This window comes from Spodoptera frugiperda, chromosome 1 (assembly GCF_023101765.2).
Source record: "Spodoptera frugiperda isolate SF20-4 chromosome 1, AGI-APGP_CSIRO_Sfru_2.0, whole genome shotgun sequence".
Lineage (NCBI taxonomy): Eukaryota > Metazoa > Arthropoda > Insecta > Lepidoptera > Noctuidae > Spodoptera > Spodoptera frugiperda.
Window position 1 is genome coordinate 6578408 of NC_064212.1, and position 16221 is coordinate 6594628.

At 35.1% G+C, this 16221-nt stretch overlaps 1 protein-coding gene across 5 annotated transcripts in view; it reads right to left on the minus strand.

The window, feature by feature from the left end:
* LOC118272992 (G-protein coupled receptor Mth) overlaps positions 1 to 16221 on the minus strand; it is a 72907-nt gene that overhangs the window by 9950 nt on the left and 46736 nt on the right. For 3 of the 5 annotated variants that reach the window (XM_050694588.1, XM_050694587.1, XM_050694583.1), the window contains 4 exons: positions 10675 to 10867; positions 10174 to 10364; positions 9545 to 9618; positions 7419 to 8987 (listed from right to left, as the gene is read on the minus strand). In XM_050694588.1, coding sequence (XP_050550545.1) covers positions 8859 to 8987; positions 9545 to 9618; positions 10174 to 10364; positions 10675 to 10867 — 587 coding nt within the window. In that variant the 3' untranslated portion in view covers positions 7419 to 8858. Of the gene's footprint in view, positions 1 to 2362; positions 2614 to 3749; positions 4123 to 7418; positions 8988 to 9544; positions 9619 to 10173; positions 10365 to 10674; positions 10868 to 16221 lie in introns of those variants that run through there. The other 2 variants (XM_035590425.2, XM_050694592.1) reach the window with 2 other exon arrangements.

The following is a 16221-nucleotide window of genomic DNA, read 5'->3' on the forward strand; positions in this document are numbered from 1 at the left end:
TATTAACCTAAACATAAAGTATCAGTATTATCTTGATGTTCAAATATATTATATGGCATGGAGTACCTAAAAACAGTACTTTCTGTTAACTATTTCACAAATTGCTTTATCAGAACGTAATTATGGAGTCTATCCGCCATGAAATAAGGACATAACAAGTTTTGCGGTTAGCATCCATTTTTTTCTATGTATGTGTTGTATTGTTGCAATGATTAGCTTAGAGGGTCGAATTTTATAAGAAGCATAGAATTAAGTCATGGTAAGAAAAATAATCAAATGAACACAGCACATGTTTAGCCATGAGTGAGTGAATAGCATTAGTTTTAGTAAACAGAGATTCGCTGATTCAATGACACGCCGCCACCATCTCCAACAGCCCGATCATTCCTGATGAGATTGAACTCTGCAAGAACAAAGGATGAGGAAGAGAGACTAGACTTTAACCATCAAACTGTCAGCATATCAGTGAAATACTCTGAGCATTTATGTGGACATTAAAGTTCATCAGTTGATCTGTCATAGTAACGAAAGAATAGCAATCAATAGATTAAATATACAAAACAAAGAAAAAAATATCGTACTGTATAGTAAGCCAAGTAAAAATTAAAAGGAGATTTCCCAAAAACCCCAGAATCGATTAAAATAATTTATGAATCGTATAGACCATAACCATGAGGTCACAAATACGCTATTAATTTTCGCAAAACCATATCCGAACGAGTCAACAGCCTGCAGCATATCACAATTTTGTATAGCAGAGCGCGGGAATAACTGACTTTTTCTCTTTATATGTTTGTTACTAATAAAAGTGGTGAAGAATTTCAGGTAAGCATTTACCAGAATTTCAAGCAAATCCAAAAACCTCTAAAATTTTCCAAGATTATCACACAGCGATGTGATTCTATTCAAATTTAGCCTATATAAACTGACTGTTATATTTGAAGAAAAATCATACAAAGTTAGACTATTTTTATTACTTGGGGATGTTTAATCGAAAGCACATTGCCACATTGCCAACTCTACCTTGCCACATATAAATTCTTTTAAACGATTCTGGTTTTTTGCACCATACATTCTTGGCCATTGTCATATTGAAAAGAAAACTAAAACAAGAACAAAACATCAGAAATAATAAACTAAAGGAGTAACGAAACGTAGCTCATTTATTAGATATTGATTGATAAGTTGATATACCTAGAGTACAATTTTGTAGGCTAGAATAATTTGTGTGTGAGCACCCATAAATTTAAATCCCTACTCGTGGCCTCTGGGTGGTGCTAAATAGGTGACACTCTGGTGGTAGGCTATGGCCCTCTGCATCATGACCACTCACCGAGTAAAATCGTGTCGCCAATCGGCCTAGCCGTGTTCCGCCACGATGCTCGGTGACGCTGTATGAGAGGATAGGTCGATATGGTTGTTCCACTGTAGGCAGATCGGTCGCAGTTTTTGAGGGCCCAATTAGTGTGCTACCCAGGATATTTCCTGGAGCACAATTTTGTTCAACGAGCAGGCGTCCACTCGGCAGGGGTACCCTTCGGTTCAGTTGGTGTTACTGGGAGACTTTAACGCCCATCACCAAGATATATAAATAATGTAGTGTCTGTTTGTAATATTGAAATATTATTTTTGTGAATTTAAATAGAAACAGATTGAAGGTGAAATAAAACTACGGCTAAACAATACCAGAATAAAATTACCTACTTACCTAGACTACCAGTAGCCAAATAACGCCATAAAAATTGCAAGTATGTATTTTTTCCGAGTAACACGCTTCTTGGGCTCCGGTGCGCAACCCTCTGTTCAGGACCACCAGATTCAAGTTGGAAGGGAGGCGAATCTTATCGAGATCATCCAAACAAGATACTTGATGCCGAGACCCCTGCCCATCAAGAACATAAATATTTCCTTCCCTCGTCCAACATTGGTTTACACCGCATTTATCCCGAGCTGCACTAAAAACATTTTTTCAACCTGGACCACCACTAATGATGTTTTCTCTTCTTCAGCTTCTGAAACCCCATGCAAGAACAGAAACTGACGCCTTCCACGCATTTAGATACGAGGAATGCTCTGTGCCAGAAAATTTACTAGATGTTGAAGCATAGTAGTCTGCATGACAAATGACCGAAAAGCAGCAAACTCAAGTGACCTTGGAGGTCTCAGGGGCTTTTTCTGTGCTTCTCCTAGAACTCAGTCATTCGAGTATACAACATATTCCTGTTCAAGTCTAAGACTGATTTGGTGAGAGCTTCCATTATTTTTATGAATCTACTATGTGGTTGAAGAATGTAGTGAGAACTGAACTGCAGATGATACTGATTAATAATGTTAAGTCATATAGTACTTTAAAATTACTTACCACGAAAGATATTTGAAACTTCAATTCGTTTGCGGGGCTTTCATAGCATTTGACGGCTGTGATGAAGGTGTTGCCATCAGGACAGGAGCGGTTATCGCATGTAAATGCCTCGAAACAGTAGCCGCCGCCGATCCAGCTTGGTGAAGACAAACTACCATCAGGTTTCAAATGATGTTGATCTCGTTCTACGGACTGGTTTAACATCTCATAACCTGAACTGCATTGCATACCGATGCGAAACCCCATTATATCTACAAATGAATTTCGAATATTAATAGGCATCCATATAGCCACATTATCGGCTAGCTTAAAGTTATAGAAAGAGATTGTATGATGATGTAATAAAGAACAGGTAGACTCAACGATATACTTTGTACGACCCAGGAATCGAACCTAAGACCTTAGTTTGTCAGTCGCTTTTGCGCTTTCTCAAATTCAATGCAACAACACACTCAAGTGTTACAATCAATTTCACAATATATTGAATTAAAATCAATATTTTGATCCTATCCTAGGTTATGTAGGTTATGTTATGCCATGAATAGTTCAAGGTCACCCTCCTACTTCTTACCGGCGTTAACAGCGGGAATTTAAGAATTCTATTTTAGGTTCTTAATTTTTGTTTTAACCCAATAATCGAGCTGACGTATTACCTGATGGTAAGCAATCATCGCCGCCCGCTTTTTGGGAGTTAGGAATTTAAGGGTTGTTGTTCGGAAATCGGGGATTGGGAAGATTGGGAAGGGGGAATTTACATTGTCTACATAATCATTAAGTATTTATGATATGTGACACAACTAAATAGGACTTTCGAAGTATGTTGTTTCTATTAAAGATAAGATTTTAAGAAAAACAGTGAGACGTTAATAAAATCTAGTCTCATGTTATCTACATACTTATGAGTCTTATATACTGTATCTATGTCGCAGTAAGATAGATAAATCCATAATATTTCATTACTATCTCAGTAGGAATATTTAAAAGGTCCAAGTTTAGTGATATAAATATAGGGTTCGTCTCAATGATATCCCTAAGGATATAACTATAGGTATATTACGGATTTATCTTACTGCGAAATCTGCACCGAAGTATACTTACTGCGAAATGACACAAAATTGTATAGCATATACCAATGTGTACATAATGGACAAACGTTTTTATGCACATTACTACGGAATACCCACACAGGTATATTGTATAGCGATAGTTGTGTCGATGTGTCGATAGATTCCGTTGCTTTGTGTACATTGATGTAGTTCAGCTGCTTGCGGTAGGTAATTTTGTTTAGTCTACCTCTGTGACCCGGTTAATACTATCCACTACTTTAAATGGCACCAAACCAGATAATTTACATCCATAGAATGGTGAAAAAAAACAAAAAGCTTACCTGTTATTTCTGGATTCTCGTGTAGCAATGGCTTCGTATAGTGTGATATATTAAACAACACATCATCCTCGTTCAGCAAACATTTGACGTCGAAGCTGCCACTAGACTTAAGATTGTAGTGGTACCCGATGGGACAACACTTCCTCACACAAAATGCACCGTACTGGGTACAATTACTAGAACACACGCGCGCCACCAACTCCGAACTCGAGAACTCCCGGTCCACACACCACTGTCCCTCATCAGCATCGCCGCTACCGTCACCTTTTTTACTAAATATCTTTAAAGTACTTCCGTCCGTTCGAAGTGAAAAGAACCTCTGCCTCAACTCTAAGCCATACTCATCAGCTGCACAATCCAAGCCAGTGTCCACCTCGTATATATCATTATCATTCATTTTTAACCGCTTCAATAACCATTCTTCAGAGTTATTGACTGCAGATTCTCTACATAAATGAAAATTACTGTCATAGCTCTGCCCCCTTGGACAACACTTCCTGTACTTTTGAATGATTAGATTATCTTTAGATGTCCTATTATTTTCTTTTTTAACACAAAGGTTTAATCCTATGAGTTTAAAAGGTTCTACTGTTTTTACGGTACCATTATACAATAGTGCCACGAGCCTATCGGAACAGAAATCACCACATTTCTTAGGTATACCAACCTCCACCGATATATTTTTACCAACAAAATGAGGATTTATGGTAATATTATAGTCATTCCGTGCACTTTCATGATCTAAACATTTATAAGAGCTTTTTCGCTCTTCTTTGATCACTTTCATCAAACTGTGATTGTTCGGACAACACTTATGAAACACGTTGGCGCCCTGGACGATATCGACACTAGCATAGACAATTGCACTCAAAACAATTAGTAGATGCATTGTTATTAAAATTCCCGAAATTTGGGCACCGACTTCAACACCCACGGACTCACTACACAGACAACTGCATACAACAGTTGAAAAGTGTCGAAACGTGTGCTATGGCAAAAAGGCGACGGCGCAATGATGCGGCTTCGCGGCTCGCTTCACTCTGATCAGTCACTGTAGTTACTTAGAATTTTAAGTGTAAGCAGATATACATACATACATTTATACAAGATATTTAATTTTCATGTAAAAGACGATCGGGCAAAATTAACCCAGAACCAACCAACCAACAACATTTTATATGTCGTTTTATTAAGCTTGTAATATACAACAATTAGACATCATTATTTTTCCATTTTGTGCCCACTCTGACTAACCTGTCTGTAAATAAGGAAAAAATAGTACAAAACAAATGTATGTATGTATTATACGTAATGTAATGTATATAATAAGTATAATGTATATAATAATAGTTACTTACGTACTTGTTAAATGTTACTTTCGAAGATATAGTATTCTACAGTCATCTCAGTCCAAGGTATACTATGTAATATTTTATAAGATTTTATTTTATCTCTATAGATGCTCTTTCTACCTAATATTAGACTCATATAGTATACTAGAGAAGCTCATTGCTAATTTTATATCACGCGTACGAGTCGATCTTGAAGGTTAAGCTTTGCATGTCGAGATTATTTTGTGGGTGGCAGTTTATTATTGAGCTGCTATTATAAAGAATAAGTATTAGTGAAAGTAATACGGATGTAAATCATGACTTTTGGAATGTTTATCTTGTAAACAAGATGTCCCCGAAGTAGAGGTCCAAATAGCACCAGGTGATCGGCAACGTACTAACAATTTTATCAGAAAAGTATTTAAGAAAAAAACATCGTCAAAACTCATACAGTTTTTAAATTAATGAGTTATATGTTATTCACGACAATGTACACCTGTACCAGTCTTTTGACTCTTGTTGCTAAAAATCTGAATTTTTTAGTCTATATATTGCTTACGTTATCTCGAATAGTGTTTTAATAATATGAAATAATTAATTCTTTACCAACAATTTTGGTTTGGAAAAAGATGTCGTCTTTTAATGAACTAAGTATTTCAGCTTACTTTAAGTTACCGTAATGAAAAAAAAAATAGTTTCAAGCCATGCTAGGGATTCATATTCATGAGCAGCTTTCCGCAACAGTTGTAAAAATATATATACAATGTGATAGGGGCGAGACTTCTAACCCGTTAAGGCTGAGTTCTACACCTAATTTTATCGACAAAAGTCGGGGGTCGAAGTGGTCGAATCCCCTCCCCCTAAAAGTTATGGCTATTTTAATTTTTTTTTTACTTTTTTTGATATCAAAGGTTGTATGCGTCGTAGAAACAAAAAAAACGACAAACGGTAGCTAATAACCTTGGCTAACTAATTCATTACTTTTTTCATATGTTTGATAATGTTTTGGTGAGAAAAAAAATCATTTGTGAATTATTTTTACCGAAAAAATCACTATTTTTCAATATTTTCAATTAGGGGTTCAACCCCCATATTATTTTTTTGTCGATAAAATTAGATGTAGTACTCAGCCTTAACGGGTTAGAAGTCCCACCCCTATCACATTGTATATCACTAAGCGTACAAACTATAAGGAAAACTTCCTTGGTTTATTGGTCACTAAGATGAAAAATTTTCAGGAGACATTAAATGCGTAGGTATAACATGTTTATAGTTCGAAACGCAATGATCAGCATTTAAAGTGCCCATTTATCATCACGTAGATTGTAATAGATTCCTTGTGTGTCATTGTCTGTTCTAGAGATATTGTTACTTTGTTGTGATATTATTAGAATTCATTTCCATTTCCTTATAACAATACGATAATCAACGTAGACCAAACAAGAAGCACACTTCAATAAAAACTATAGAGACAAACAAATTATTTAAGCCTACGATATGCAGAATTGCTGTTTAAAAAAACTACACTACCTACACATTTAGCAGTGACCAGTAATTTAAATTAACGTCCATTAAACACAGCGCCAGTTCCTCCCCGAATACGTTAATAAAGACCTACTTGTACATTTTTAATACAAAGGTAAATATAGACTATCCAAAAATAATTTGCTTAGTCATCGAATCGGAATAAACACATAGCTCACACATAGGACACACTTAGTTTTAAGTCAAATTTCCGTGGTGCTTGGCAACTGGGGTTCTCCTAGTTGTGCAGTCTCTTTTGTGCCTTAAGGCTTAAGTCATTCATTAAGGCATTAAATTCCTCGGTGATTTTAATGCAGGAAACACTTTTCTTCTCCTCTAATAATATCTTCTAATCATCATCCGTCCCTGGGACGCGCCGGACTTCAATGTTCCGGTGTTTTCATAGTTGTATCTACTGTAGATCCTGGCTTACAGGAGTTGCAGAGGTATGGGAGGTTGTGGCGAGCTTGTCCCAAAAATAAGTCTCGGTTAATTACAATGCTAATAAAAAAAATAACCGCTGAACATATTCCAGTCAAGCAGGACTGATGATGCTGATGAACTCATTATAGAAACTGCAATAAATCAATTCATCCAACTGACATGAATGTTGTTGTTGGGGAAGATGTTGATATACCTAATGGATGATTTAATTTAAAAAAAATCTGAAATCCAGCAAAGGTCAACAACCATCGAATATTATTTCAAATTCGAGTTTATCGGATTACCCTAAATGTATAAACCATATACTATTTTTACATGTGACTGGCTGTGATACAACATCTGCAATGTTTCGAAGGGATAAAACAAACAGTTTTTAAATTGTTTGAAAAATAAATTTCAATTTATTTATTTGCTCAAATGTGGAACATGACATAGGTGTTACATACAATATAATCAGATCAAGACATTTACCATTACTGGCATGTAAATGGGTTAAGTAGGTACAAGAATATTTATACTTAAATTTAGACAGTCATTTTAAATGAATTAACAATACAATTTTTGCTTTTGGTACATACACTTAGTGCTATTATTTATTTGAGAGGCCACCGGTGTTTTACAAATAACCCTGTATAACCAAAAAATATACATTTTATTTTTTCTAAAAATTCTTACACTGAGTAGTAATTTTCTTTTAATTAACCATTTCTTTAATACAATACAAAATTACTTATAAGGAATTTCCGTTATAAATTTAGGTAAGGTAAATTATAGATAAGAGGAGCCATGTAAACACAATTCCGTCTAAATAACTCTAACCTACGCATTTGGAGAAGCACGCGTGTTGCTTTTCTCTTATTTATATTATCTTTAGCTTCAAAAAGCGCAGGATTGGCTCTTATGAATTTAGCAATTTCATATATATAAATGGACGGAACAGTTAAAATTTTATTAGATTGCAGGCCGGCAGGATTCAGACAATTTCGAGTTAAATATTGCACTAATACATTTTTACTGCGCTATAAATACTTTGTAAATATCCATAGCATTCCCCTAAACAATTATTCCAAAACGAATTATTGAAAAAATATACGCATGGTAGACATGAATAGCTGTATCGTATGCTTTGATGATATTAATATATTTAACCGTTCGTAACGCAAAAACAAAATTAATAATAGTAGTCTGACATTCGGAGAAGAATTAGGATGATTTATTCCCCCTCAAGAAAAAGTATGTATTAATTTAGCAAATTCATCACAGCGAGCTAGGCTAACCACGTTAAAAGTTTTAAGAAATGAATATTAGGCTATAGAATAATATAATTTATATAATTTTATTACAAATATTTGCTATGTGGTATTTCCTTCTAAGGTGTTCATCAAGAATAACTCCAAGAAACCTTGTACTGTTAACCTGTTCTATCATTTTACCATCATATGCAATAAAATATTTAAATTTAAGTGTTTACTTTTCCAAGTTTTAAATCTTAAAATTAGTCTTAATACATTAGTGTTCGTTACATTTATCCTTAGTTTGTTAATATAAAATTTATTTACTTGCACAAGCTTTCGAAGATATCAATTCGTCACCAGAAACCTTCACTAATGGAATTCGCTTTCTTCTGTCTGTATATGGAGCTCCAAAATTACTTGCATAAACTAAGACGTCACTTTTCTTTTGCACATCAATGCAAGTTTTCAGCTTTCTGAGATTTTTTGCTAGGCTCAATGGCTAAATAGGCTGGATTAATAATAATATCGGCCACAGTAACCTGAAGATACAAACATATAGGGGTGACTCCACACTGTTAGGACTGCTTGGCATAATTCTGTAGAGAGAGCTGCGTGTTATTCCGCTCGCCCATGCCGTTCGCTTGAGACGGGAACGTGGATAAAGTCGTCGCTGGCGGCGATGTACCGTCCTCCTGAGCGCCTTGCTGTATATTAGTAAAATCAAATAATTAAGAACGTATGAAATCTCAATTAATTATTGTTTTTAGAATTACACACGTAAAGACCTATTTGATGAAGAATTCACGCACGGTTTGAAACCAGTTGTTAATGTATTATTTTGTTCATTTGTAGGTACGAGATAGGTACTTGCTATACATATAATATATTACTAGCTACTTCCGCGCGGTTTCACCCGCTAGGGTATTATTGGTTTGCGTGATGTTTTATAGCCTGTAGCCTTCCTTGATAAATGCACTAATCAACACAAAAAGAATTATTCAAATCAGACCAGTAGTTCCAGAGATTAGCGCGTTCAAACAAACAAACAAACTCTTCAGCTTTTTATAAAGCTGATGAAGAGTATTAGTATAGATAGAAGAAAACAGTTTTTAAATTTAATCAAACAACAAGAAAGAATTTTTGTGTAGATTGAACCTATGTCTTAGTTCTCTGTGAAATATTGATACAGTTTGAAGAAGTGGTGCATACATAATGTTAATATTAGATGCAGTTTTACTTGAATAATTAATTTACAACTCACTGTGAATTTAAAAAATCCGAGTTTCCCTCTCGCCTCGCCCAAGGCGGGAGAAGAATCAGGATGATATATTCCCCCTTAAAAAAACATATGTATTAATTTAGCGAATTCATCACAACAAGCTAGGCTGATCACATTAAAAGTACATTAGGCAACAGAACAATACGATTTATATTTAATATATACTTGTGTCAATTGGTATCAACGAACAACCTGAAAACAATAAAATCATCTCTTACATATTGTGAAATTGCTGCTAGCAAAATAACACGAATGACAAATGACAATTTTTCGAATTTGAGTCAGACGCTTGAGACAAAATATAATTCTTTGAAAGTAGATAACAACCGCACAACACTGAAATAATATATAACAAATATATTTGGTATTATATTGATTGATTGCTGTAGAACACACGTATGCACAATCGTTGAATCCTTAACTACCTTTAGACAGTTGTTTAACAAGATATTCGCATAAAATGGTAGTTATTCGTTTGTTACAGCTCTTTCACCATCCACCAGTATATACAATTTTTATTTAATACACTTGTAAATTTTGTATGAGTAAACTGCTTGGAAATACATGGATCGCTACAGGGCTAATAAATAAATTATTATTATGTAACTTACGTAGCATATTCTTGATGAGATAGTAAACTTTGGGCTTCATAACTAGAATGATGAAAATGAGGACTCCTCGAAGCTCGTTGATCACGCCGAGGCTGGCCCAGAACCACCGGGGCCAAGATATCGTCGTGGCCAATATCTCGAAGATCCAGGAAACACCCATCAATATCCAGAGTTTGCCAGTCAACATGTACCTGTGTACACATATGATGTTTTATTAAAGTTATATCTTATTTTGCGGGTAAAGTACTACGTTTAGAGCATAGCTTGTAATATAATCAGTGTTACCAAATTTTGCGTAAGGCCAGATCAAGTAACAAAACTGTATAATGCCAAATTGGATATTTTTTTAATAAGTGCAACCGCCAGCGAGATCGCTAAGCAGGTAACATCATAAGCTCCCCATTTTTTTACTTAAGCCTTGCCTATAACATGACTGACTAAAAGTGGATGTATAATAATGTCCTTTAATAATAGGAATTAATGATATGATAAATTACTAACATTGCTCTGTCGGCTGTGAACCGTTTTTTGACGCTGTTATCAACGGAGCCAACTTGGAAGCGTTGCATATCAGACTTGACCTTAGCACAGTATCGAGCGGTCAGCACCCACAGCACGAAGTTAATGCTAATCTCCAGCCCCATGGGAATCACGAAGAATATGTAGTGCGGCCAGTCTTGCTGTGAGTTAGGAGCTGTAATCATTCATGTTATTTTAACACGTATGGAATGTACTTACATACTCGTAATGTAGTGATTTTTCAATAGTTAATAGAAAAGATGAAAGGATAGATCAGTGCGCCGAATAACAGTCCATATAAATCATAAGTTGACTTTAATTCTTCACATAAATCACATAGCTAGTAGTAAAAAAGCATCAAGGGTGTTGGGTTTTCTTATAAGAGCCTACAATAATTTTAAAATTAGCATAATAATATCATGCGTTGTAGTTTAATTCAAAGCACTTTGGACTAAAAATAATAAAATAAAGTAAAATAAATAATTAAAAATAATGTAGGCATGGGATTTACTGTCATAAACGCACCCACATCAATCACATACATTGCTTTTCAGACAGTTTTGATAAATAACTACACAAATATTATATTAAAATGTCACTATGGTTTGTTTTTTTTTTCCTTTAAAGGTAAGCGTCCACAGGCCCGCATCGTACGCATCGATGTAGGCATTGCTGATGATGCGGTGCTTACAATACGGATTAGTGGACGCTGTTGTATGAGTTTCTATACAAGACAAACTAAAATCCGTTGCGTGCGATGCGTGCGATACGTACGATGCGGGCCTGTGGACGCGTAACTTTATTCGTTAACTGACCGGCACACAGAGCGGTCGTACGTATACCAGCTAATCTCTAAGACCTATATGGTAATACTACTGGCTGGTAATGTACACATTTACATAGCTGAGTACCCTAGTATTAACATTATACATACTACGGGCGAACACCACAGTTCCAATTATAAGTAGGAATCTATCTTAGATTCTTGTTCATACAAGTCATCGCAGTAAGGATCGAAATAGTCATCTGTAAATACACTTGTAATGATCGTAAAAGCTTAGTATGTGCCAGACTGAATCTAGATATTAAGATAAAGAGCGTTTGAAGTGCACTACAAAAAAGTTATAGCTATGCTATACAAATGGTTTTGACTGCTTATTTATTGATTGTCGGACTACACCAATTACGTCATATTCATATGACGACAAGAATGATTTCACTTTTCATCTTTGTAGTCAGATAAGCTTCCATTGAAATTGAATTTTAATTGTATACAAGTGAAAGGTAAAAATAACAGTTTTTAGAAAAGTTAGAAAAGTGTTTACGTTTGATTCCCAAACTAGGCGAGTTATTTCGGGGGCTTTGACATCCCAATCACAGTCTGGAACTGCCCGGTATTATGTCAACACGCTTACCCTCTATGACATGGGAATCTTAGCTGAAATAAAACCTTAAAGTGAAACGGGTAGTAAACACAATTATGATAAAGACATTATGAAATATTTTACAAAAATAAACTAAATACTTGTACTATTATAGGATGAAAATGATTTCTCCTTTAATATACAATGTGATAGGGATGGGACTTCTAACCCGTTAAGGCTGAGTACTACATCTAATTTTATTGACAATAAAAATATGGGGGGTTGAACCCCCTCTAAAAATATAATTATTTATTTATTTTTTGACGGGGCAAAATCATCCAATCACTTCTCCCGCCCTGGGCGAGGCGAGAGGGTGTATCAGACTCTTACTGTCTAAAATCCACCCCGTTCCTTCTCCTGCTTTTCAAGCCGGAGCCCCGGTAAACCCGCTAGGTAGTCCGCAGCTCCGGATCAGAGTAAATATACGCTACCGAACAAAAAAATAATCAGGCAAATCGGACCACAAATGTTTAAGTAATCGATGAACAAATCTACGAACTATCGTGAAAATGACATCGTCCAAGTAGTTATAATGTTCATAAAACAAAAACTGCTTAACAAAACTAAAACAAACTTTCATGGGACCTAAGCTAATTTGCGTCGGACATCAAATCTGTCCATAAACCTCGGTGTACATACATAGAAAAAAAGCAACAAAATCATGCCCGCCGAATTGAGAACCTCCTCCTTTTTGGGAAGTCGGTTAAAGTGAGACCTACTTCTACTAATCCCTTCGATTTGTAAGCAGGTCTGATAATTTTACCATCGACATCAAGTTTATAGACATAATTGACTGCACGGTTGGCGCGGAGGCTGGGCAACTGGCTGCCGTGCAACGTGTTGCGGGTTCGATTCCCGCACGGAACAACTCTTTGTGTGAACCACAAATTGTTGTTCCGAGTCTGGGCGTCATGTGTATGTGAACTTGTATGTTTGTAAACGCACCCACGACACAGGAGAAAATCCTAGTGTGGGGCAAAGTTTTTAAAAATAAAAAAAAAATCGAAAAAATCTGGAAAACATCGTATGAAGGAAAAAAAAAATTGTTTGGATAAATGAATAACGAATTGAATTCTAAAAATATGGTGGAATGAAGACTGATTTCAGCTGTAACAAAGTAATGTAAACATAAACTCACTGAACTAAAAATATGCTCCGGTTTTTCCCAAATAACTATGCACATGTAATGTAACAGGTCCAAGTATCAGTATAAAAAAATGTGTTGATAAATGTGCAAAGAAATTTCATTGAAAATTTGAGACCACATTCAATCCTTTTATCCGATATATTGGAATGACACCATATAACATTATTTTTAACAAATACATTGCAATATGTATATCTACGTAAGTACGAACTGTAATGTGTATCTAGTCACAATAGTCATTACGCTATTTATAATACACAGTCTGGCTTATTGTTACGCATTTCAACTGTACTGTTAAATAACTAATTAAATCTGGGGGCACCACCGTGCCCCCGCCAAGACGAGCGCGAAGCAAACTCTGCCGTATACTTGAACCATTTAGCCACATTTTCAGGCCCCTATTTTGGCCCTTATACCTCTGGATAAGTGCAGAACGCAGATATTTTCGTCATCCAGTAACCTATAATCAGATAGTTAAAAAGCTAAATTTCAAGTCTGTAGATCATTTAGTTCCTAAGGTAAAGGGAAGCAAAGTTTCGCATTTATGACACTTACTCACTATCATCAAAATAGAACTAGAACTTTCCGTAAACTTAATGCCACATACAAAGTAATGTACATTTCAATAATACAGTTGAATGGTCACATCAAGGGTAATTTTAAAGTTCTGAAGTATCTGATGAAGAATACTCAGCTAGTTTTAGCTGGAGCCCACGTTTCTATAAAAAAATATCATAAAATTAAAAAAATCAAAATCAAAAAAGAACTATTATAGGGAAATATGTACAAAATGACATATATGTACAAAATGACACAGGCGGTATTTTTTGAATTTGGCGGCCTTTAACACAAAACTGATAGTGTCACCACGCGGCCATAACTATTTTCTATTTTCTGGCAAATTTTGAACGCATCCATTTCATTCATCCCAGTGTTATGGCCGACGACAGGTAAACACTCGTTGCAAATGGTAAGTTTTTTGTTATTGATACTATTAATGCAGTATTTTTTTAATTTTTTGAACACTTATCTTCAGACTAAATTACTTATTTTTAGAAAAAGAGCTTGTTTTATATTTATTTACAAATTTTTTTTTTAAAGCGCTGTATGGACAAAACGACATACGTATATAACGGACAAAATGGCATAGGTATGTCATTTTGTCCAAAGCTTTTGTATTTGTTTTTTTTTTTCTACGTTTGCATAGCAGATTTTTTTTTTTTTGATTCTGTAGTACAGTGTACTGTTACTTGTGATTATCCTATATCTGCTTGGTTTTCACAGAACGATTAATCTATTGAATTGTTTTTATAAGCGAGGACTTTTTATTGGCTGTCAGTTTAACTTACTGTTATAAAATCTAAAAATGCGCCTAAAGCTCCTCCAGCAAAGAAAAAACGTATAGTCTCCAAAACATTGTTTGAAGACAGTAGTGAAGGAGAAGATTTTCCCAATGTCTCCCAAGACGATGAAGATGACTGTGCGTGTATATATTGCAACGACCTTTATTCAAGATCCAAGCCCGGAGAAGACTGGTTGCGGTGCTTACAATGTTCGCATTGGGCTCACGCTTCTTGCGCCGGTGAAAAGAAGAAAAAGTTTCATTTGCGAATTATGCCAATAATTCCGTCACTTTTATCTATATGTCATTTTGTCCATTAGCAGTATGTCATTTTGTCCGTAGCATATGGACAAAATGGATTATCACTGATCTCAGCTAAATTTTGTTTATTTTTTTTTCTGTTGATTTATTACTATAAATGTTTATTAGTAACGATAATTTAAGGACCAAAGATGATTAATGTGAACTATGACTGTTTTGTGAACTAAGGTAACCTAACCAAATAAGGCCTACCTTATTTTTATTACCGCCTAGCTCGTAGGTTTAAAATGACAATGGGCTGATAATTTCAAAATCTTATATTTATTTATTAAACTTTGTAATAATGGAATCAAAATGGCTTTAGAAACAAAATTTACAATTTTATAAACACAAATAACTAAAGTGTCACTTTGGCCTTATTGGGAACCCTATGTCTTAATAAGGCCTCAATAAAAACTAGTAAGTATTCAACTTCTTAATTATAACAAAACTTTGTCAATGCTTATAATAAATGTAATGAGATCTTATTAATTAATTTTTGTCATTATACATCAGGCTAAACGAGTTTCTCATCATGTAATACCCAAGTAACATCTTTGAAGTCATCGGCACCCCAGCATCAGTTAAACGAATGAGAATAACTTCTTGTTCTGTAGCCAATTTAGCGACCGACCTAGCTTTCGTGTAGTGGAAACCACTCTTTAGATGATGCGTACTTCTTTGGAAGTTATATCTGGCTTCAGCAGCCTACCGGGTAAAACAGGGTGCATAAAATTCGAAGGGTGAATAGATACTATGAAGAATTTCCCGATATCCATTCACCCCTTTTCTATTTTCTATATCTATTCACCCCGTTTACCCCTTTCTACCATTTTAACAACGTTTTCCATCTTTTGCAAAATCCATTGGCTTTCCTTTTGACATAAGCTGGTGATCCGTATTCTATGAAATTACTGAAAAACAGCTATGCCGTAATAAGGCCTACACGTTTTTTTTGTAGGCTTTATTAGGGCATGGCACATAGGTAAACAAAACAACGATTATATGAAATACACCGATATTATAGCTATTTCACTAATGTGAGGAGATGGCTAAATGTATAATTGTCATACAGACAAAACACGGCACGTCGTATACTGATAAATATAAAAATACTAACAGTTTACGCTACTCGAATTTTATAAAAACTAAAGTGCGCTCCACGTCGTAATTGTTTTCGTCTGTAGGTTCCAATATAATCGCGGCACGGGTTGCTTGCTGTGCTCAAATTAGTTAAGTAATGTGCATGCACACTTCTACAAACTTTGGCGACCATTTGACATCGGGAAGAGGGAAATTTTCAAAATAGGCTTTAT